This window comes from Chrysemys picta, chromosome 7 (assembly GCF_011386835.1).
Source record: "Chrysemys picta bellii isolate R12L10 chromosome 7, ASM1138683v2, whole genome shotgun sequence".
In the NCBI taxonomy this organism is placed as follows: Eukaryota; Metazoa; Chordata; order Testudines; family Emydidae; genus Chrysemys; species Chrysemys picta.
The window spans coordinates 42,581,581-42,605,834 of NC_088797.1; the positions used below are offsets into that span (position 1 = coordinate 42,581,581).

The following is a 24,254-nucleotide window of genomic DNA, read 5'->3' on the forward strand; positions in this document are numbered from 1 at the left end:
TGGAAAAGGAACTGGAGATGCCCTTTATCACCTCGGATGAAACCATGAAGCGAGCCAGGGCGCATGCGCGGACTAATGGACATTACTTTCAAATTCTCTGGCTCCAGACGCATGGTGGAGGGGTGTAAACCCTCAATGGAATACAGATAGGGACCACACATCACGAAGAACCTCCAGTTACAGATAATAACCTCCTCTTTTAAATGCAAATTTAGTCTGACTCTGGAGTGTTACCAAGCTTCCCCACAATTTAAGATGTTTTAATGTCAAGGAGAGAAATAGCTTCCAGTTTTGGCCCGTCATTCTAGAAGAGAAATTCTGTTGTTTACGTTTTATTGTGTTGATGCTCACATTTTAAGTATTAAGAAAAGATGAAACATTAAAACATGTTTAATAAACAAATGATCTGAGTAACCAACAATGAAATTAATACATTTTGTTGAGTTTTCATTCTTTTGGAGAATCACTACTGAAAAAAAAAAAAAGGAGCGGTGATGGACAGGCCACAATGCTAACAAACTGAGTATATTAATGAAGGTTTTGTTTTGTACATTTAATAATACATTTTGCTCTTACATACATCTGATTTTGTCTAAACATTGTTAGAGCTTTGCAATACACTTCAGTATAAATTTAGCACTTTTTAGTCTTTGTCTTTAATAGTTCTTAAGACCAATCGTAACTGGAAAAAAAGTATATGCTGAAGCCAGTTTGTGTGGTTATATTCTTATTTCCCTTTTTATTAACAGGCCAAATATCCTGATATTGTAACACTTCCTGAAGGACCATCTGGAGATTACCTGGTTATAAGGAGCCCTGAACTTTCTGGGTAAGACAATTTCAAGATGCTTATTAATATCTGTATTTAAAAAGAATTGAACAAAACCTGAAATTTGAGTTCATTGTCTCTAGAGCTGGAGATAAATCCAGCAAGAACTGTTTTTCAGTTTCACTTTTACACATTGAAAGGTAGTTTAATCTCAGAATTACATTGTTTATTTTATAAAGGAAACTCACCTATTGCCCTAGTGTATACCATGGAGTTGTGTGATGCTTTTCATAGATGCAACACATACAAGAAGCAAAGAGCATGTGGCGCAAGCTATTTCACTGTGGCCTTTCTGGGGATGACAACTATATGTTGCTAATTTATAGAACCCTTTAAAAAAATATACAGCATAAAAGAGATAGTCAGAGATGGTAGGAGGCGCCAGTAGAATTTTAGATTTTGAATTACATTTTAAATAAGTTATACTAGTATTAGACTTCATCATAATCAGTTATAGTTGAAAACATCTCTGTTGCAATGTATTCCATTACAAATACTGTTTGTGAACCAGGGGCTGAATCCTGCTCATCTCATTGATGACAGTAATTCAGTTCAGTCAATGGAGCCATTGACTGAACTCAGTAATGTGAGCAGGATTTGGCCCCAATTCTGTACATTTAAGAGCTCTAAGAGTCAAGATGGGCCAAGGAAGCAGTTTCAAATCTCTTTGTAGCCCAAGTTCAAAGTTGGATTCAGTGCTGGGTAAAATCTAAGGTGTTCTCCTAAGATCTTAGCTCAAGACACTGGAAATCTCATATAATACCTGCTCTTGTAACATTTCTAATGATCTGGTCCAAATTTCCTGCAAGGCTGATTGCATCAATCCAGAACCAGGAAGTAGGTATCTTCCACTTTGGGACTGATCCACAAACAAACCCAAAATGAAAGATTTGGGACCCTAAAATTCAAATCAAAAACATGCCCCTGCCACACATTATACCTTAAAGTGGAAGTGTCTCAAATTAGAGGCTGCAGTTTTGTTCCATCTTCGTTCTCTCCCGTGATACCCTGCCACAGTTGTGGTCAGAAGAGATACTGAGGCTAGATCCCTATTGCTATAACAGACAGGGCAGTTGGCAGGAATTCTCCATGAGGGCCTGGGATTCAGCAATGTCTTCCTGACCCTGGTCTGAGTGGTCCAGATTTGCCAATTTTCGATGTCATGCTGCAGGGCCTGTTTGTTTCACCTCGTGCACAAAGAGTTAGGAGGGTCTGAAGAACAGGGTCAGGTGTGGGGGTATCAGTATTTCATTATGTGCTGTTGCTCAGTAGGAGGGGTAAGCTGCTTGAATTACATTTTGCTTTTGTAATAATGAATAATTGATAAGGTCCTCAGAGGATGTGTGTTTATTACTTCTAATGCAAAAGAAATAAATAATGGTCACTATGATTATTTGAAACATAGTTTTTCCCTCAGTTTATGAAAGTGATAAGGTATTAATTTGCTAACTTATACAGGGAAACCAGAACTACACAAAGTTGGAGGTGATCATTTCCCCTGTCCTCCAAATCTTTCTCATTATACTACATTTAGATTTACCCAATCTTCTTTATTAGTTACTCCTGGGGGAATTCTGTGCCAAAAAATTAGAAATTCTGCACATATTTTAATTTGTCAAAATAACATCAGTTTCAATTATTTTGGTAATTTTTCAAAATATCTGTCGGCAACTATGCCTGTTACAATACAGACAATGAAAAATTATCATTGACAAATAGATTCCTTACTAGGCATATAAATACAGAATTTTGAGTAATGCATTTAAACTACAATACATAACTTTATTTCCCATCCCCACCCCCCCTCAGAAGCAGTGCAAAGGTTTGGGGGAGTCAGGTGTAATGGAGGAGCTGAGGGAGAGGGGAGGAGCCTGGAAGCGAACCTGGAGGGTTGTTGGGTGTAGGTGGGAGCGACTGTTAGGGACAGACCCTGGCTGACCCCTAGACCTTCCCATTCAGTCAGGCACATCTGCCTGTCCCCATGTACCCCCTGCACTCATGTGTGTCTGTGCTTCCACTCAGCCACCCATGTGGTCCTGCACCCCCTCAGCCAGCCCCCTCCCCCATCCTTGTGGCCCTGTGCCTCTACTCCCATTCAGCCCCTACCCCAATCTGTCCTCCCCTCCTAGCCCTTATGAACCCCTGTCTGTCCCCCTCTATCCTGACCTGGCTCTACTGCCTTCAGGAAGGCAGACTCTTCCCTTCCCTATTGCAGCTGGGTATGGCCCAGAAGCAGCTGCTCTGTTCTAGCTCCACAGTGGGCCCTGGTGAGCAAAAGATGTAACTGCAGCAACTTTCTGATAAGTTATTTTCTGCAGGAAAACAGTTATGCATGGAAGAAAACTTCAGCATAGAAAAATACAAGCTACTTTTGTGCATTATTATTAAATAAGGTGCTTCCCAATATGCACGATACAGGTTTGAGTTAATGATTGTTTGGAAAATATACGTGGATGAAGAAGGGAGAGTTACACCTGTCCTGGATCTTCTGCCTAGAATACCAGTGCAAGGTAATGTGTGTCTAGTATATGTTAAACGTGTTTTCCCTATTACTGACTTTAAATAGTTTGTGTCCTGGACTCACAATATAGCGCATGTTACTCAGAATATGTCATACTTTGCTCATGCTCTAACTTGTGATGTGTGGCAGATCTAGCAGAACCTATTTTGACTGGTATTGTAGGAATGGCTGCAGACATGAAAGACCTGGCATTTTATTAGACCAGTGCATCAGTTTCAAAAACATTTGTATCATCCTAATAGGCATAAACCTATGTCTACTAAGGCTTGGTCTACACTACCCCCCTAATTCGAACTAAGGTACGCAACTTCAGCTACGTGAATAACGTAGCTGAAGTCAAAGTACCTTAGTTCGAACTTACCTTGGTCCACACTCGGCAGGCAGGCTCCCCCGTCGACTCCGCGGTACTCCTCTCGCCGAGCTGGAGTACCGCAGTCGATGGCGAGCACTTCCGGGTTCGACTTATCGCGTCCAGACTAGACGCGATAAGTCGAACCCAGAAGTTCGATTTCCAGCCGTCGAACTAGCGGGTAAGTGTAGCCAAGGCCTGAGTGTTTCCTGTTTAAAAAACGTGCGTGGTATGTAATGGTAATGCTTTTTGAAAGTAATGACAGCTCAGGCCAAGAACAACTTTTGTTAACCTAGAGTCTGAACATTTCACCCCGACCCCGTAAAAAAAAATTCTTGTCAAAGCTCAATTTTAGGGAGTTCATCTAGCTTGCTGTGCTGCTTTAACTTCAACAACTAACTGAAACTTTGGGCTTTTTAATTCGTTTTGCTCTCTCATACCAAATTTAAGTTAGAAAAAAAAAAGTATGATCCCCTGACAAGGTTAGTGGCATTATTGTGTATTGCAGGGCATGGTGGACATGTCAGTCAAAGAGAAGCAGCCTGTTTTCTCTGCTACCTATTTTATATGCCACTGAAGTCTGTCTCATTGAAGACACATTCCAAAAACATTTGATGGAGCTGCTTTGTGTTTATAAATCTAACTGCCTTTGACTGTTAGACAGGTATTTATTTATACAGTGACTAATGTGTTACAGTACTGCCTCAATTGTACATAGCTTCTACCTGCTTAATATCAGTCAATTTGGAAGCATGAGCTATCTGAAATCTGATGGCAGCACATTTGGTAGAGAGAAGGTTTGTGCTAGTTGTCCAGAAACCACAATAATACTTTGGCAGGCTCTGTAGGGGTGTCTAGGAAGCTTGAGGAGATGCTGCAGCTTCCACAAGCTATGTTTATTTTGTTAATTCATAGTGATAAAGCAATTTGTCTTAATGAAACATGAAAATTATTCAGATATGACCCTTTACTGCAAAGCAAGAAGTTCAGAATCCCTTTTCGTTGTAAGGGTATTACCCAAACAATTTTTAGTTTACATTCCACTGCTGTTCTAAAGCTTGAGAATAACCAGTCTGTTTTTCTAAAGACAGAGGCAAACAACTGGATACATAATTATTCCAAGCTTAATCTTGATGTGTAAATTAGTCTAACAGAAATAAAGCAAAGGCTTCAAACCCCTTATTCAAATGATTAGATTAAGTGGCAAAGTGTGGAATTTACTTGTTCCTAACTCAAGCTGCTTTGCAGAGGTGTTAAATAATTCCAGTCACATTTTCCTAAAATGGCACATGAGCCCAGTACTGTCGTCTTAACTAGGTTTTATGCCCCAGGACATTTGCTGTAGTTAGGACTTACTTGTATTTAATCTTTTCTTTTCTTGCAGCCCTGCAGGATAAGAAAGCAGCTATTGAAAATGGACCCCAGTGCTTCAGAAATATGCTCCTTTTGCTGGGGATTGAGGCCTCCATTGAAAGTCTGATCAAATCAGTTGGCATGAAGAAATGAATACCACTTACAAAACTTATAACTAGTAGAAATTTGGAAATTCTTTTAATTATGATATTGAGTTATGCAGTCTATAATTTTATTGAATATAAACATTAAGTTATTTTCCATTTAAAAACCATACCCATAAAACATGCTATCTGTACAATTATGGCACGTTATATATAAATTGTCATGACATGAAAAATAAATACAGCAATTTAAATACAAAAATGCCAAATAAAATAATTACAGAGTGAATTTCATTATAAATTTAAATTTCTGAATTAATGTACCAGAGTGGTTCTTCTGTCCTTAACATTTTCTAGAACAGGTTACAGGAACATGTGCTGTCAATTTCAAGTCAATAAAAAGTGGACGTTTCATTTCACAGCTCTATACAAAAAGTACAGTGATTTTAAACAGAGAGAACAGTGACATGGAAAGCAGAATAAAGTTGTATTTAAATATTCCTTCTACTCAATTAAGATAGAAGTACAGAAATAAATGATCAATACAGCCAAATTTAAGTTTGTGAAGAATAGTCGGGTGGTTAGAAATCAATTTTGTGAATGCTAGTGAAACAGTACAGTTGCTGCTTCTTCTATAATGGCGATGCAGAATAGACATTACTACTTTCACAAAGTGTTGCACTTTAATTACTGTTTATCATGGTTTGGTTTCAAAGCACTGAAAGCTTGCACCATCATTGAGGAGTATTGTCAACTTGATACTTTACACATTGCAAATAAATATGAAGCAGTTTCAAGACATTTCTTGCAACCTCATTATGCCCATCAATTATTTTAGTATTAGCTCACTTGTAAATGTCTAGCATTTCTCAAAGGGGGAAAACAGTCAATTTTGTACTGGCGCTTTAAAAGTACTACAATAGCCAGCGAGTTTCCATATAGTTACGTGACCTCCTCATTTCACTTTTGGAGGCCTTTAAACATTGGGAAAGCGATGGCAGGCAAGCTCAAAATTAATCGCTGATACCTTAAAAATGGTGTACTTGCATATATGTTGGGAGTAAATATTTTTCTGGGCTCAGGGGCCAAAAAAGCTATAATTTATGTAAACGGAGAACTCTCTTGCTAAGTAGTTTCAATTAAGAGTTCTTCTGCAAACTCAAGTACATGATTCTGTAAGTATGCATACACAACTACGAGCTGGCGTACATTTTGATGGCGCAAGCAGTGTACACACATTTACATGCACACATAAAGCAGAGTAAGCCTGGTAGATCTTGGATTAGACCTGCCTGTTTTAAAACAGTAAGCTTGTCAGTCATTACCAGAAAATATCAATCATCTATTTTGTCATTCAGTCTGTTCTGGCAAGGAATAACTGAACTGAAGCACCAATGTGGGTGGCTTGATTCAGTCTTCCTGCCCCCACAGAACGAGCATGTGGTTGAGCAACAGAAGGCATTAAATGCTGCCAGACTGCAGTTTATTTCAAATTTCTTCTTATTCAGACATAGAAAAGGTTGTTTTGGGGTTCTGCTGCTAAGCAGGCAGAACTAACTAATACTACTACATCCATTTCACTATTTTTGTGTAATCCTGATTCTTTGTGCCAGCGAGTTTCCTCTTTAAAATACATATGGCAGCAAATTACAGTTAGATGCTTCCTGCATATACATGGAAACTGAACTATGGTGTGTACATACACCAAGAGTGGAAAGTTACAGCATAAACCTGACCACAGTAAGTTTTTTTTTCCCCCTGCTGTAGACAACTCATCATTTTGACTAAAAATGACCCGCCCCTTTGAATTAAATGTGACTTTTCTTTTAATTCTCTGCTCAGAAGATATTATTACAACACTGCAGCTAGCCACACAGCAAACTGCAATAAATCAACAACTAGGTCAGACTGCTGTGGATATAACAAGAGCAAACAACTGTACCCCAGAAAGGCACATTACTAACTGGTGGTAGGTTTAGTGAATCAAAGTAACATGGTTCACTTCTAAGTGTTAAGCAATACTGCTGTATAAATAAGTTTTCATTAAGACTATCACCACTCTGTGCCCAACTGTCAAACGGGCCATGGTTTCACAGAATTGTACATTGGGTCCTGCCAATGAACACGGCGCCATTTTTTATGAAAGCCAATACTCTGAAGAAGTTCAAATAAAATGCAATGAAACAAAGGGCATTAGATTCAAGCTCCCAATATAAATCTACTGTACTACTTTATAGGGAGAGGTAAGTCCTTGTTAAGACAACCTCCATATTTTGAAACTTATTACCATTACATACCTACTGTATACAGATAGCAGCATTTCAAGATGGGCTTGAACAACATCTCCTTGTACAGTCTTAGGGTATGAGAGCCCCAAAGAAATGTAAAGAAAGCTTTTCAACAGCTAAGAGAACCTGTAGTTCATTATACCACAATACCCACATTTCTGAATACATAGTTTCATCCCACTGTTTTTGATCTAGTTGAACCTGTTTCACTTTTAAACTTCACAAGAATCAGGGAATAGCACCTCATCCACACAAATCATCTCCAGCTTGGCAGAATGTGTTTAACTTGTTACCACACAAACTAAAGCCACTGCTAAATGTTGGTACAAAGTTAACTGACACCCACCATCAAGGAAAAGTCACAACCTACGATTACAATGAACTTTACAAGATAAAGCAGATACCATCTGTCAACCCTTTTCTCAAGAAAATGTCATTGCAGTCACAGCCTGATTCAAGAGCAGCCTTTGCTAGCTGCTGTTTAATGCACAAAAAAGTTTAGAAGCATCTGAATTAAGTCCAAAATCACATGGACAAAAATTGAGTATACGATTCCTATAGCTAAATTTGAATTAAGAAAGAGCTAATTCCTGATTCACTAATTTAGCAGGACTAGCTCGGTGTAGACCATTGGATCAAAGCTTGATATGTTCAACCAGCAAATAATTAAAAATCAAGGCTGCTTCCCTAGTAAAATCCCTAACCCTTACCCCTTATTTTGTGAATTTCTACTTACATTTATACAAATCGTTACAGAAAGCTTTTTCAGACTGATCACAACACTTTTGGAAGCAGAGTCTGGAGTTCTCAATTTCACTCACTCTGCTTAAAATAGATTTGCACTAACATGCAAGCTCTACCTAGCCAGCACCAAAGAGCAATTATACAATTCAGTAGTGTGTTTTGTTTTTTAAACATTAAATTACATGGGCAGCAATTTATTTTGAATTAAGTTTAGTGCATTTTTAATGTGCTCAGTGCGGCTTAATTTTAAATTTGGTTTTATTAATGCAGGGAGTGGAGGGTTTGCTTTTGTTTTAAAAAATTGAGTGTTAAAATGCACAAGGTGCAAGGCCATCCTGTAATTTTCATGTTAATGATCAGGCTTTCTGCATTAGTGCAATGTATCTGGAAATTCCTAACTCTGCACTGAAGAATAAATGAGAATTAATCCAGAACATTTCATTCGGTGCTTCACATAGTAGTCATTCAATTTTAAGAACATGGACTTATACCTCAAGTTGATTTGTCATGTTGTTGCAGGGTATGGCACACATCTGTTCTGTAATATTGAATACATTCCTTCAGATTAAGTTTATATATTGGAAGGTGTTTTTTTAGTACTATGCCATGTCTTTGAAAGGCATACCCATTAAAATATATTTCTTAAAGTAAAAACATTCACAGCTGAAAAATGCACTGAACATAATAGAAAATCAATGTAAGTACATTTCATTAACCCTTCACTTTCAACCATAACCTTAAGGAAACAGTTACACTTTATGGAGAACTAGTGTGCAGTCTTCATTCTCCTTGAACAGATTTGACATCATTGGATCATCTTTGGCCTGTACATTCTTCAAATAATAGTTTACTATCTTGCCATCAAGTTTGTACTGATGTGGAATGCTTTCATATGGCTTCAGATCTAGGTCCAGGACAGAAACTGAAAAGGTGAATCTGGATTTGGATGCCAGAACGACAGGCCTTTGAGCAGAGCTGAAAAAGAAGACCAATGGAATGTTGCAAGACAATTTGTTTAAAGCAAACAGACCACTTATGCTCTTAGTGGAAATTCAAAGCCCAGTGCCTATCTAAAGCTTTATCATAAATAACTCTGCTTTACATATGCAGTATATTGTACACATGCAGTATATTGCCAGTGTCTCCATATTTATTAGGCATTGTAGACCAGAAAACTAGGACTTCAGCTGATGTAGCTTTTAAAAGCAGCCAGGGTTCATTCTTAACTCAGGTATAGTTTTTCCAGTCCAAAATGATGTGGGAACAGGAACGAATAAGCCATTTATTTACACACGCCAATCCTTTTCCTGTTAGTTTCCACACCAATCTAAACCAAACCTCCCTAAATTGCTCTACCACTGCTAAATGAAATAATCTCAACTGGCGGTTTTGGCAATAAGAGCTATTTGTATAAATGAAAAGTTTGTCAGAAGTACTGCACTGAACTTCTACAGCTAGAAACAACGATAATAATAATAATAATAATTAATGGAGATATCCCATCTCCTAGAACTGGAAGGGACCTTGAAAGGTCATCGAGTCCAACCCCCTGCCTTCACTAGCAGGACCAAGTACTGATTTTGCCCTAGATCCCCAAGTGGCCCCCTCAAGGACTGAACTCACAACCCTGGGTTTAGCAGGCCAATGCTCAAACCACTGAGCTATCCCTCCCCCCAACGATCACCTGCACAGACATAACGGTAGGTAGGTAGTGTTTATGCCATTTCACAAATATCCTTTTTATATACTAAACTGAAGTAATAGCCTCTTCTTCCTCTGTATGAAACTTACTTTGTTCAACTTATTGTCCTGGCCTGAGTGAATAAAATTGCCTTCTGCCTATCAGAACTAACATTCAGGTGTTATGAATACATCTTAAAACAATGATATTAGAAAATAATTCCCTGAAGTGACCTACGAAATCTAAGTAAAAGGTTTGAATGGGAGAATTTTCTATCTTATTTTCTCAAGTATTATAGGTTAGAGAAGAGAGATTACCTTCTTCAGAATTTATCCTCCAAACAGCACTAATCCACATGGAAAATTAGCTTCTGACTGAGGAGATGACTAGGGTTGTGTTGACAAAAAAGTCAACATGGAACATGGATACTAAGTTACTAAAGCTGCGTGGTTGCAACAAAAGTTGCACCTCTTGATGTTTTGACAGAACTGAGAGCAAGATACTTGACACTTCAGGTCAGTCACTTTAAAGGGTTAAGTTGGCTCTCTATTTTCAAAAGCAGCTTTCCTGCATACCTCAAATCAGAGGACAAGCACAGGATGAACACAGCCACTACCAAATACGTCTTCCATCCAATACTCTACCACCCTAATGATAAGAAATTGAATAAATCCTAATATCCAGAAAGGAATCAAAAGATATGCAGTGACAAAGAATGAGAACATAACTCTTTTGCCATGGTGACTGAGGTAATTCATTTTTATTTATCCTTAAAGGCATATCAACATTAGGACTTTGAAACAGATTTCAGCCTCCAAATTAAGAGTGTGTCATAGCAGTTAGCTCAAATTATAACTTGAGAGTTGCCCATATTAAAATCTCTAGCTGGAGCTAGGTAGCCTGTCAGAAAAGATAGGTTGTAGCTCAAGTGATGCTGATACTTGAGCTAGTAATGCAGTGGGAATGCAACAGTTCAAGTTACAACAAACTCATCAGCAGTTAATCTAATCACAATCCAACTCCAGTATTGTTTTGCCGTGTGGTTGCTCTCACTTGACAGCTAGAGTGCTGTTACTCAAGCTAACAATTGCAGTGAATACAAGCCCTAAGTCGGGGATTCTCAAACTGGGGGTCGGGATCCCTCAGGGGGTAACAAGGTTATTACATGGGGGGGGGTCGTGAGCTGTCACCCTCCACCCTAAACCCTGCTTCACCTCCAGCATTTATAATAGTGTTAAATATAACGAAAGTGTTTTTAATTTATAAGGGGGGGGTCGTACTCAGAGACTTGCTGTGTGAAAGGGGTCACCAGTACAAAAGTTTGAGAGCCACTGCCTTATGTAGCTTCAGTGTTTAAAAAAAAAAAAAAGAGGTTGAGCCTCCTATTCTAAATATTTTAATCAGAACTTCATGATTAGTATTCCCACTGTCAACATGGGCAACCCAACTGTGAAACACCCTGAAGATTATTTGACTCAAATCAACTATAGACATTTTTTTTTTTTAATCTTGGCTGTCTGAGTGAACTGTCTTTCAGAATCCCTTACCATTCATCCTGTAGACAAGGTGAAAGGGAAATCATGATGGAGCAGTCCTTAGCTGTCATTGCTACTCTGTACTGCTGAACCTATACACAAGGTAAACACAGAATGACTTATCTCCATAATAAAAGCATTTGTACAAATATTTCTCGTCTCAGTCACAGATACAAAGCCAAAGTACATTATCTAAGCATGCACAATGAAAATGTAAATTAATCATCACTTCAGGTGTTGAGGAGATTATACAGAGGTCATTACTCCTCAGACTTTATGTATTCACTAACATTTTTTCTGTGTCACATGTTACAAATGGTTAACTCTTCACACAGACCACTTTGCATGAGTACATATTTATTTTATGATACTAGGTCAACTAATGTGAAATAGCTATTCATTTAAATGTACCCTGTGATTTAGAAATGAGTAAGGAATTTGTGAATAGTTAGCTCCTTTGTTTAGTTAAAAAGTGGTAGTATGAGCTGATTTTCAAAGGGGATGAGCACTTCAATGGGAATTTTAACTGTTCAGCATCTCACCAGATTTTCTCTCTCATTGATCGTTACAGTATACACAAGCTTGGAAAGATTAGATTATCAGTAGTCATTGTCACTGTAAACACACATACTGATGAAAAATATTTCCATTGACAGTAATTGAAATTTACAGATAACTAAAGGAAGAAAAATGCTGATTGAATTAAGGTTATTTACTTTCTTGATGTTGACAATTTCTTTTAATGGTTATAAATTTAACTTTTTGAAGGGTGTTTTCTGTTATTAAGTGTCTGACCTCCCCAAAATTTCCCACAACTCTGAAAGCTTAAATAGACTAAAAATGCTTTAAATCAATTATCCATCAAAATTATAAAAAATAGAAATCAAATTCTGCCAAGCTTAATTATATATTAGATACTTTATGAAAGCTGACAGAATAAAGTAAGCTTTAGCACCCACACTGAAGAAAGGTACCTTTGTAAATGCAAATGCTTCTGTTCCATCATCTTCAGTTGAAAGATCTAGAAGTTTCTCATAAAATGCTTCATTGTAAGGTCCATCTATCTGTGATGTACTTCTAATAAGTACAAAAAACAGGAAGAAGTTTTACTGATCCAGTTCCAATCTTTCCTGGCCCAAACCTTTCAAAAAGATGTTTTCATCAGGTGAGGGTAAACCTTTACTAAAAGTAAAACAGCATTATGATGGGGAAGAATTGCAATGTTGTAAAAATGGAGAAACAGCAGATCTTTCTCCACAGTTTGCAGAGGCTCCCAGCAACAGCATTTTTACTAGAAGACTTGTTGCATGAAATACTTCAGTTCCTAAGAAACTGAAGCCATAAGTGCACGAGTTGGCTAATATGCAATATCAAGCTGGGAACAAGTTTTTAGTTTAGTGCTAATGCACAGCAGCTAGAAAGGCTATATACAGGTAAAGAATACAAATGGAATGCTTAATCTATGCACACATCAGAAAATATGCAAGATTGAATTTATGTTGCCTGCCTTTTTAAGAAAGCCAAAGTATAGTGTTATATTGCCAACTATTTATTAGCAGGACTCAATATTAAGGTTGCTCACCATACATGGAATATTTCAGTTATATATCAAAATGTTGATTTCCACATATCAGAAGCTGCTCAGAGAGTAAACAGTACCTTTTGCAAATGAAGCTCTATTACCCTCTTGTGGATAGTGTCTAAATTACACAAGGAAGTTACATTTTAAGGAATACAAAGGACAATACAAAATGAAAGAGGGCCTCGCCTTAGAGTGATCTTCTACTACAAAAACAAACTGGACTTAGTTTTCCATCTGAAGTAAGTCCAGTTTAACTCTCAGTGCTTAGTACCCCAACAACAGATACCAGAAGGCATTTACGGCACTTGTTCAATACAAGTTGCTATACAGGTCACCATTTTATGATGGCAATCTGGTAAATTCACACACCTACTGATCTTGGATTTCTACAGCCTAAACTAACATAGTATTTCATCACTCTCTCTGTTTCAGAGAGGGTCTTACTAAAATAATTTCACATCAGAGTTACACTCCATAAACTTCCTCATCTATTTCACTGCAAGCAGCAGTGATGCAAACACAGAAGGTTCTCACTTATAAAAGCACTACACTGAGCAACTGAACAGTTAATTAGATATTAGAATTTCACATTGTTATGAGCACGTCTTTATGTACCTCCTGCAAACTGGATGGGAACAGGGGAATTAAGAATTTACTTGGTTATTTTATTTCTTCACTGGTTTCCAATATGTAATGGACCATTTCTCTTCCACTAGACTGATGGACAGCAGAACCTATCACTACCTATAAGGACTTAAATATGTTCTGTCTGGGTCCTTGTTTTCTTCTTTTTCCACTAACACATTACCCATATTTACAGGAAAACATAAAACTGAGCCTTAAATTAACTGAAGTAATTAACTTGTAAATATCTGTCCTCTTGGACCGCTGCTATTACTACTGGAGTACAGAAATGCATAAGTCACACATTACCAGTTATTTCTATTCCATCAGAAATCAATTTGTAACCAACATATCAATGCCTCACTCCCAGAAGACTAAACACTGAGAAACTGCCCATCAAGTGAGGGAGAAAACATGAGAATAGGGTATCCACAACCTTAAAATATGCCTTGGCTCTTTCAAAGGAGGAGGAGTGACATTTGTTTCAGTATAGTCGAGGCAGAATTTGAGGAAACATTTTTCTATATCAGATTATGAACTGGAGACAAGTTTCAATAGTGACATAAAAAGTGTGTTAGACATGAGATAGGAAATATTAGACAATCATGTCAACTTTCTTGGCTGAACAATACCAAGGGACTCATTACTGCAAGGCTGCAAGCTTGCTCACCTTGACAAACACTAGAAAGAATTTAACATAGGAATTGCCACACTATATCAGATTCCACCTTGTCTAGCATTCTGTATCTGACAGTGGTCAGCGCCAGATGCATCAGAGGAAGGTTTAAGAAAACCCAATAGTAGGCAGATGTGGAATAAACTAATTCCCCTACATACATCCTAGTGATCTCATCTTAAATACTAATAGTTAGAATTTGGCTTAAAATCTTAATGCATTATGTTTCAAATCCCTGCCAAAACTTTAAAAATAACTACTTTGGATACTCTTATTCATTCAAGTGTCAAATCCCTCTTTGACATGCACTAAATTCCTGTGATGAATTCCACAGCCTAATTTCACATCCTGTGAAGAAATAATTCCTTTTATCACATGATTTACTGCCAAAAAGAGAGCTCAGGTAAACAAAGGGGAAGTGGGAGAGGTAATCAATTTTAATCATGTTTTGCATTTGTATTTTTTAGTTCTTTTCCTAAAAAGGGGGAGGAAAAAAAAAATAAAAAGGTGATTCTCATTGGATGGTAAGCATTAAAACATGTTGATTTCCAACTAAATATAGCCTTTCCATTAAATGTGCATTTCTTGTTTACTATTCGTGATTTTGTATCAATCTCGATGAAAATTCAAATTCAATTAAAAAATGAACAAAAGCATTTTCAATTTTTGTATTAAATAAAACTACCTTAAAGTTTTAGACATAAAAGAAAAAAAACAAAACATATTTTGCATTTAAAACGAGCTGATTTTTTAAACAAAAATAAGTAGCATCTGTAGTTAGTGAACTGAACTGTTTCCGGTCACCATGTCCTTCAAGATTTTAGGACTAGTACATCTCATCTGTTCACAGCTACTTTTTATTCATAGAGTCAAAGACGGAAAACAAGCTTTCCTGCTTTTTCAATTCCCAGGGCCTTGTTTATCTCTCCTAGAAGAAATCTAGATGGGAATATATTCACATCAACCAGAAAACTGCCCCCAAATTAGATTGTGCAGAGGTTTATCTGCTGTGTTACAAGAAAGGTGAAGTTCCATATCTAGACACTAAAATGAAAAGCATGAAGATCAAGGCAACATAATGGGTCTCTAGATACCAAAGATGATTCAGGAACAGCAGGATTCAAAATAGATTTTGTACAGTGCTGTATTGTGTCTACACACCTGGCCAGCCTGCAAAAATTAGGCTGCATCTCTTTGTATCAACAGCAGAGTGAGGCACAATGAAGTAATCTGTCCCATGGTATCAAGGAACCCACAAATCTGAATGATGGCAACCAGGTTAGACTACAGAGAAGGAATCAGGAGACCTGGGTTCTATTTGAGCAAGTTACTTTAACGCCTGTCCTTCAGTTTCACCTTCTGGGGATACTACTTCCATACCTCCATTTGACAAGTTAAATATATTAAGGTTTGAGACACTTCACGTATTACTTTGTTACAGCCATGGTATAGCGAAAGATTATGAAAATAGGGGTGAGGAGGGTGAAGTTTAAGAGGAAATCCATCTACATTGGTAAATCTGCACTGTGATTTGCAGTTACTTGAGAGAGAAGCAAAAGAGCAATTTTGCTTCAATCCCAAGCCAAGGAGATGTGATTTCCAGCTTTTGAGGAAACAAAGCAAGTTTAATAGGCCCCCAAACAAGCTGCCCTTGGGAAGGTTCCCCTTCAGAGCTATGTAACTATCAGTACTGCACTACTCAGGAAGCAGAAGTTAGAAGCATAGGCCAGTGGGGAGAGATCATGGGCAAGAAGTGGAACAAAGACCTTCACATGCAAGGAACTGCTGAGCCTACACACTACACAGGAAAAAAACAGTGCAAGAAGGCAGAGAGTGCAGACCCAAGCTCCTAAATATTGACAGTGGCTGATGATGCCATCACCATCTGAAGTGCGGTGTCCAATTTTTTTGCCTTTTAGAGAGACAGCTGAGACCAAAAAGGTCCATGAAAATGGTATGGTGGGGCTTGCATAAAGGTGCATAAAGATCACAGTGAAAACTTTCAGTACCGCCTTAACACCCGGTCCCATATCAGAATAAGGGGATGAGTGGTGAAATTAAAGGGCAGTGTGATTAGAAAAAAAGGAAGTACTGTTATGTCAGATGTAAATACTAAGGCTGAAGCTTTTTAAAAATAGAGCTGAACATTTTAATGGTCATTAACATTCGCAACTTTACAAGGCCAGACATAAAGCTAATAATACATTTCACTGGTATTTTTCAGCCTTCCCCTATAGCTTTATGTATGGGTCACCTCCAGAGGCATAATGCTATACAGTGAACCAATGGTCTCATCCATTCCACCAAGTTTTAGGATACCCTGAATTTGTATCGAAACCAGAAGACAAATACAGATAGAAACTTTCCAGAGTCTGCAATGCAAATTATCACGTTACACCTTCCTGAGCTCAATACAGAAGACAGCCTGGAAATCTTACCTCTCCTCAGGAAACTCCTCTAAGTATTGTTCAACTCTATTGTACAAAGGATAAAGTCCCTCAATATCCAGCATGTCCAGCATCTGAGCCTGAAGGGTTTTATAAAGGAGACAGCCCCTTGGTAAGCCAGAGCTCTCCATTTTATTTTTACCTAGAAAAAAAGTATTTTCAAATTACGTAGTTTGAAAAAAAAATAATAATAACTGTTTTTACATAATAGACCCAACTATTCCCCAGCTTGATCAGCTGAAGGAAAAGCTACAGACTAATTCTTAGGTTTAAAATAGTAAAATCGTAAGAGATGGGCATTCAATATTTCACATTTTGAACTACTATATTATGTATAACACTAGAGTTTGACTGTGCAATGAATCTTATGGGATGGGAATCAGATTTTCTTCCTTTCATGACAAAACACTCGGGGGGGTGGAGGGGGGCGGGCAAAACAGAAAAAAAATCTCCCTCACACATTTCCATGCTGTCTGTCTTACATTACTGGAAATATTCAAAGACACAAGGGGCAATTCAGCGCCTCATCTCCCCTTTGTGCTTTTGAAAATATCCCCCAGATGAGTTAGACTGATTTACAAGGTAATCTAGATCACATCAAGTCATGTAGCATTTCAGATCTTGAGTAACTATTATACATTGTAGAAAACTGTACTGACTTTAAAAAACAAACAAAAAAACCCCTGTTTTTTCAAATAATTCAACTCAGGAGATCAACTTAAAGAAAATCTCAAAACAGTAATATGGGTATGTAATGCAGCATCTGAAATGTTAGGCTCAAGCACACCCACTAAATACCAATTACTGCTTAGAAATGGTTCCATGATCACATAGCAGTACACTATAGGAGCTGTGTCCCAACCAGCAGCAATGTCTTGAAGACCAATTGAACTTTTGCAAGACTAGAGTAGTGAGGAAGTAATACGCTCTGCCCGACCCTCCAACTCCCATTCCTCATTTCCATTTCTCACACATATACACCCTTTTTCATTTTAAATACCCACCTCATGCAGAAAAAAAAAAAAACAAATATTAATGCAAACTAAACTAAGTTAAAATAGCAGCTAGCCTGCATCTCAAACTAAGGCAAGAAACTCTACAGTGTTTTTAGACACAGTATTGTAATCAGCTGGAGCACATTTTTTCTTTCATTTTTCTCATTACTGCTTTTACATGCTTGCACTGATGAGTGGAGTTTCAGCATCAGTAGATGCAATACTAAAAAGTATTAATTCAAATTTAAATTCAGTCAAAATCAATTATCTAGAGTGAATGTAAAAGAATTTTTAGAGGAGTGGGTTTTCAGCCCATTAACTTTCTTGTGTTTAAACAGGTAAAGCTCCCACTCTTGTTGCTTCAACTCTCACCCTAAGTAGCGCACAGTAAATAAAATGCAGTGATCTGAATCAGTGTATTATGTATCCTGAATTGTATTACAATATATTTAATTACTGTGAAATAATTCTTACCATTTCTTACCAGCTCCTTACTGAAAGCACTTGCTTCACAGTAGCTCCTTCCTCGTGAAATGGGAACCGTCTTCATGTTACCTGCCCTGCAGGCATCAGTACTACTAAGTAGAGTCATTGTTATTACATGGATTAATTCTTTAATAATTGTCCTTGTACAATATGGTCCATTGACCATCCCATTTGCAGGAAAGAAGAATGGTTTTAAGTGACGAGCAAGTTCATTCCAGTCAGAGAGAGAGTCCTGATCATCCTTACAGCCATAAATTAGTTCACCATTCTGTAATTGAGCAAAGACATACTTATGCATTTCAGAAAGTCCAAATATGAATATTTAATTATAAAGAACGCTGAACAAACTCATTAAGTGCAATATTTAACAGTTGAAGAGGCATGTTTCAGTGGCTACAAGCAGAGAGTCTGATCATGTAACAAAGATGGTTACAATGTATGTTTCTCAGAAGAAATAATTAAAATTATTGAGCAACTGCATCAATTAGACACTTGTTTATCAGTCACAAATGCAATACTGCATGCTGGGGTAAGTTGTCTAGTAGGTTCTTAGCTGCTAGCCAAGGCACAGGTGCTGAACAGACTCTAGAAGGAAAAGTGACTTGGTGCATAAAGTTTAAGAGTAGGAAAATTTAAAATTGTTCAAAATTGAAATATAAAATTGGTTTATAAGTTGCACAGAACACTCATCCCATCCCTGTAAGTTTAACCATAAGCCACAAGACTTTTTTCATAGACACTGACAAAAAAAAAACCCACTACATTGACTTAAATAGACTTTGGACAGGCCCAGAACAATTTAGATAGAGTGGCACTGAAGGGTTTGGTTTCCCCTCATAACCACCACTTTTAAAAATCAAATTACCAACGCTTCCACACAGCTGAAATAATTCAACTGGAGTTATATCTTATATTGGAGGGCTACTTTGTTTTATGTTGGAAATAGCTCAAACAGAGAGCTTGTTTTCTAGAATTACCACATATGCATGTGATATCTCCATAGTCTACAGAGTAGTGTTCATGTACTGCTATACGTTTTTGCTGCATCAGTTGTGGGCAATGAAGTAACATTTTACTTCCTCTACGGAGGAAGAAATGTCTCTATACTCTTAAGTAAACGATGTACAACATATTCCATACAAGTTATGAAACTATGTGCAAAAATATACCCTTCAAGGAGCACTCAAAATTGCAACATTTTGAAAAATAACTTATATTAAAAGAAAAACCCAATAATTTATGCAGTAGTTATGGTATTACTTGTGGATGCTGTAATAGAGTCCCATCAGCCTCATTATGTCTTAAAGACTTTTCCAACAAAAATTAAGTGAGGTATTGATTTACCTTCCATAAAATCAAATCTACATACATCTTTCTATATTGCAATTAGAAAGTTTGAACAGAGAAAATCCTCAACTAGATATCTAGTGGGGTTTTGAATATTCAGATGTTAAGTTAAATGGACCCAATAATTTACAAGACAGTATAAAAAACATGCAAGCAATTTCAGTCAATCTTACCTTAAATATTTTTAAATTGTTCTGTGCCTCCTGTAATAAGCTTTTCAAGGCAAAGTGCATTCTCTGTTTATTTCTAGAGAAAAATACATATGTAATATTTTAACAAACACACTGTTCTCATTATATTACCGTTAAGGAGCACTAGGACCCCAAAAAGCCAACCATATCCGTTCATCACCCAGGCTGAATATATTCCCTAAGCATAGTTACTCAAGATGAAGCCAATACAAAGAAAGATACCATAAAAGAGCAAACAAATCTCAGTAGTATCCAAGTTCTTGCGAGGTCTCATGTTTTGCCATCTGGACCACATACAATAATTAACAGCTACTGAATTAAATTCTAGAGGTTTAAAAACAAAGATGCAGGAAAAGCACAAATACTGTTGCTATAAATCACAAAACATTTGTCAGCACTTGCTCTCCTTAACCTAAGACAAAATTCAGCCTAATTTAAGACAACTAGCTATACAGACACACAGTGTCAGCAAATCACTGGAATTAAAGTAAATATTTTCTTACCCTGAGAAGAGATCTAGGGGACAGTATTTGCTCAATCGCTTCCATTTTCCATTTGCTACCTGTTGACACAAATCACTATGAATATTCACTGTGAATGGTCTCAGTTAATACAATAGTAGGTTTATGACATACACATTAGTTTTGTCTTAAGGAGCTTCCGAATATTTAAACCCTTTGGACATACTATTTCTGGCCAGTAGAGGGCTACCTTCTCTTCATATTTAAACTCCACAGCAATTCAGTTAAATTCCATAACAGCATTAAAAGGGGGAATCTCACATATTAGGAGTAAGGCCCATTCTAGGCGCAAACTCTAATATTTAAATAAGGTATTAGTACACGATGTACAGATTAATGGCCAAGTGAATGATTTCAGTGTTTGTTGTTGCACACTGTGGCTGATGTAATCTTTTATTGGAACAACTTCAGTTGGTCAGAGAGAGAAGCTTTAAAGCTAACAGAGCTCTTTGGACATCCATGGACATTAAATGACTTCCTGGACCACGTTTAATGAAAAGTACTTGAAACTTAATTTGACATGGCAGTTTACCACACTGACAACTAAAACTGTCAAAGCTGAGCAAAGATTACTATTACCCTTGTTTGTTTCCAAATTCCCACAAAGTTTCTATATCTCCAGCTATATGCTCATATTCCCTCTCATGCTCACATCCAGCAACTCAGTGACACTTAAATACGTACCTCTTTAAACATCAAGGAAATAAGCAACACATGTACATGTTTCAACAGGAAAGCAGGATTTTAGTAGCATGTTTATAATAAAAATAAGCACACTGCCAGTAAGAGGAAAAGCAGGCTGAATATTTAAAGATTTACCTTTAGGTGCTGATGCATGCAATAACGGCACACCTTGTGCTTTATCTCCTGCGAAACATGGCTAGAGAAAGGAATGAACCCACATTTCGGCTGCAAAAAAAAAAAAACCAAACATTTAAAATGCATTTTAATAGATTTATTTACAGGTCTTTTTAAAAAAAAATCTGTTCCTTTCCTCCTCTCATATCGAATCAAAGGACTTTAAAGAGATAGAGAGCAAGCAATATCTATTAACAAGGTTAATAGGTCATGCTCATATTTCCCTTGCATAGGTGCCGACTCCAGAGCTGGAGCTACAGCCGCTAACTTTTCAATGTGCCGGGGTGCTCACTGCTCAACCCCACTCCACCCTTTCCCTTCCCCCAAGCCTGCCTTGCCCTCGCCCTTTCCCCCCCAGAGCCTGCTGCACATTGTGAAACAGCTGACTGTGGTGGGCGGGAGGCACGGGGATGGAGAGGGAGGCGCTGATCGGTGGGGCTGCCGGTGGGTGGGAGGCGCTGGGAGCGGGAGCTGATGGCAGGGCTGCTGACGTATTACTGTGGCTCTTTGGCAATGTAAACTGGTAAATTCTGTCTCCTTCTCAGGCTCAAGTTGGCCACCCCTGAGCTAGCATTTGCAAAAGGCAAAGATTATTGCTCTACCTAGTATCTGCACAATTTTTCAAATTAAATAAATAGTTACCATATACTTTTATTTTTATTTTTAAAAGAACGCAGAAGGAACAATTGTTTTTTCCCCATATTTAACAAATTCACCTTGATCTCCACACAAAGGATTGGCCGGTGTTCCACAAAATGATAGGTCTGCAGCCTGGTGAGGTTAGGAAGGCACATAGCATAGCCACTAAGAGTGTCCAAGTCTTTATCACAGCGAGACTCTGGGGAAAAAAAATAAGGAAAAGTAACTGTTTGTGTACATGTTTATTTTACACTGCAGAAAAGGGGGACCATCAAGAAAGGTAAATGTAGGACACAGCCATTGTTTACCACTGATTTTAAAGTAAAGACAAAGACACAGCACTAGCTGTCCTCCCAGTCTAACTCAAGGCATCATGGTATAAATCACCCTGAATAAAGCCTCAGTTGGAAGTGGGCTAGGAAGAGACAGGGACTATTTTCTTATGAGATTCATGAGGACATGTAAGCGGCTAGGCCTTATTTCAGCGTGGGATGGTAACTCAGATGCAATCCTACTCTTGCTCCTAGCATATGACCAAGTGAACGTATCACCAGCTTCAGTGCAGTGTCTCTTAGGGTTTGTATATACAAGAAAAGGTGCACCAGTTTAACTGGATTGATTTGGACCAGATTTAGTTACACTGGTGCAAAATCCTCATGTAGATGCACTTAAACCGGTTTAACTCTTGCTTAAATCACTTGAGCTTGCACTGAATTAAACTAAACCAATAAAAGCAAGGATTAAACCAGTTTAAGTATGTCTACATAGAAGGTTTGCACCAGTTTATCTAAGACGATTTCAAATCAATGTATTAAAGTGGGCACCTTTACGAATGTAGTCCAGGCCTCATGCTGGTAGGGCTCAGAGAAAGAGTGATGGGGGAAGAAAGGAAGAGGAGATGGACAACTGGGAGGAAGAAATACAGAAGACAAAGAAAACTTATCCTCTCCTAGAATCACATCTGTCATTGACAAGTAGTACTGTGTCCAGAAAACCCAGCTTGGGCATTAGAAATGGCAGCAGTGATCACATAAGGCCAAATGAAATGACCAAAACCAAGAAAGAAATAGAGTACACCCTTTACTTGTAAATGATGTTCTCTCCTGCTCACATCTGTCATTTCACGCTCCCCCCACCTTTAAAAAAAAAAAAAAAAAAAAAAAAAAACCAGTGGCGGAAGAGGGTTGGTCCCGTTTTGATACAATCTACACTTCTACAGACACTGTCTCAGAAAGAACATTCCTCTCCAGAAGGACACAGATTTTTTTCTTCTTCCAGATTTCAACAGTTTACTATCAGATAGTGCAAAGGTTCTCAAACTGGAGAACGGACCCCTCTGGGTGGGCAAGGAGCGTATTCTAGGAGGGCAAAAGAAGCTTTAGGATTACAAAAAAACCAAAACAAACAAACAAAAAAAACCAGCACCTTACAGTGCACATTTTATCAACAGCAATGAATAATTAGCAAAGCTGATTCCTGCAGACATATCAGGTCCTTAGATGGCACTGTGCATTTGACTCCAGATGTCGCTGTACATTTTGACAGATTAATCCATTTGCTATGACGCGGTGCACAATTAATTGTAAGCATGGACCATAATCACAGTTTTGGTTTTGCTCTGATTGCAATGGATCATCGGCTTATTAGTGCCACAGGAAAAAAATCTCAAAGTTACAACAAAGAAGCTGAAACGGATTCAAGTGAAGCACTGCTACTGCATATAGAATCACAGTACTGGAAAGGACCTTGAGAGGTCATCTAATCCAGTCCCCTGCACTCATGGCAGGACTAAGTATTATCTAGACCATCCCTGACAGGTGTTTATCTAACCGGCTCTTAAAAATCTCCAATGATGGAGATTTCAAAACCTCCCTAGGCAATTTATGCCAGTGCTTAATCACCCTGACAGTTAGGAAGTTTTTCCTAATGTCCAACCTAAACCTCCTTTGCTGCCATTTAAGCCTATTGCTTCTCATCGTATCCTCAGAGGTTAAGAACAATTATTCTCCCTCCTCCTTGTAATAACCTTTTATGTACTTGAAAACTGTTATGTCCCCTCTCAGTCCTCTTTCCATACTAAACAAACCCAATTTTTTAAATCTTCCTTCACAGGTCATGTTTTCTAGACCTTTAATCATTTTTGTTGCTCTTCTCTGGACTTGCTCCAATTTGTCTACAACTTTCCTGAAATGTGTCACCCAGAACTGGACACAATACTCCAATTGAGACCTAATCAGCGCGGAGTAGAGCAGAAGAATTACTTCTCGTGGCTTGCTTACAACACTCCTGTTAATACATCCCAGAACGATGTTTGCTTTTTTTGCAACAGTGTTACACGGTTGACTCATATTTAGTTTGTGGTCCACTATGACCCCCATATCCCTTTCTGCAGTACTCCTTCCTAGGCAATCATTTCCCATTTTGTATGTGTGTAACTGATTGTTCCTTTCTAAATGGAGTACTTTTCATTTGTCCTTATTGAAT

At 37.9% G+C, this 24,254-nt stretch overlaps 2 protein-coding genes across 9 annotated transcripts in view; one reads left to right on the forward strand and one right to left on the reverse strand.

Annotated features, from left to right (window-relative positions):
- Nucleotides 1-5,418, forward strand: part of CENPP (centromere protein P) — a 328,523-nt gene extending 323,105 nt beyond the window's left edge. For all 5 annotated transcript variants that reach the window (XM_065551270.1, XM_065551268.1, XM_065551269.1 and 2 more), the window contains 3 exons: nt 750-829; nt 3,248-3,339; nt 5,084-5,418. In XM_065551270.1, the coding sequence (XP_065407342.1) occupies nt 750-829; nt 3,248-3,339; nt 5,084-5,205 (294 nt within the window). In that variant the 3' untranslated portion in view covers nt 5,206-5,418. The remainder of the gene's footprint in view (nt 1-749; nt 830-3,247; nt 3,340-5,083) is intronic.
- The window catches only part of IPPK (inositol-pentakisphosphate 2-kinase), a 103,548-nt gene continuing 84,518 nt past the window's right edge, over nt 5,225-24,254 (reverse strand). For all 4 annotated transcript variants that reach the window (XM_042861721.2, XM_005309337.5, XM_042861720.2 and 1 more), the window contains 9 exons: nt 21,848-21,969; nt 21,093-21,182; nt 20,256-20,314; nt 19,735-19,807; nt 18,203-18,482; nt 16,725-16,875; nt 12,379-12,481; nt 11,417-11,496; nt 5,225-9,163 (listed from right to left, as the gene is read on the reverse strand). In XM_042861721.2, the coding sequence (XP_042717655.1) occupies nt 8,938-9,163; nt 11,417-11,496; nt 12,379-12,481; nt 16,725-16,875; nt 18,203-18,482; nt 19,735-19,807; nt 20,256-20,314; nt 21,093-21,182; nt 21,848-21,969 (1,184 nt within the window). In that variant the 3' untranslated portion in view covers nt 5,225-8,937. The remainder of the gene's footprint in view (nt 9,164-11,416; nt 11,497-12,378; nt 12,482-16,724; nt 16,876-18,202; nt 18,483-19,734; nt 19,808-20,255; nt 20,315-21,092; nt 21,183-21,847; nt 21,970-24,254) is intronic.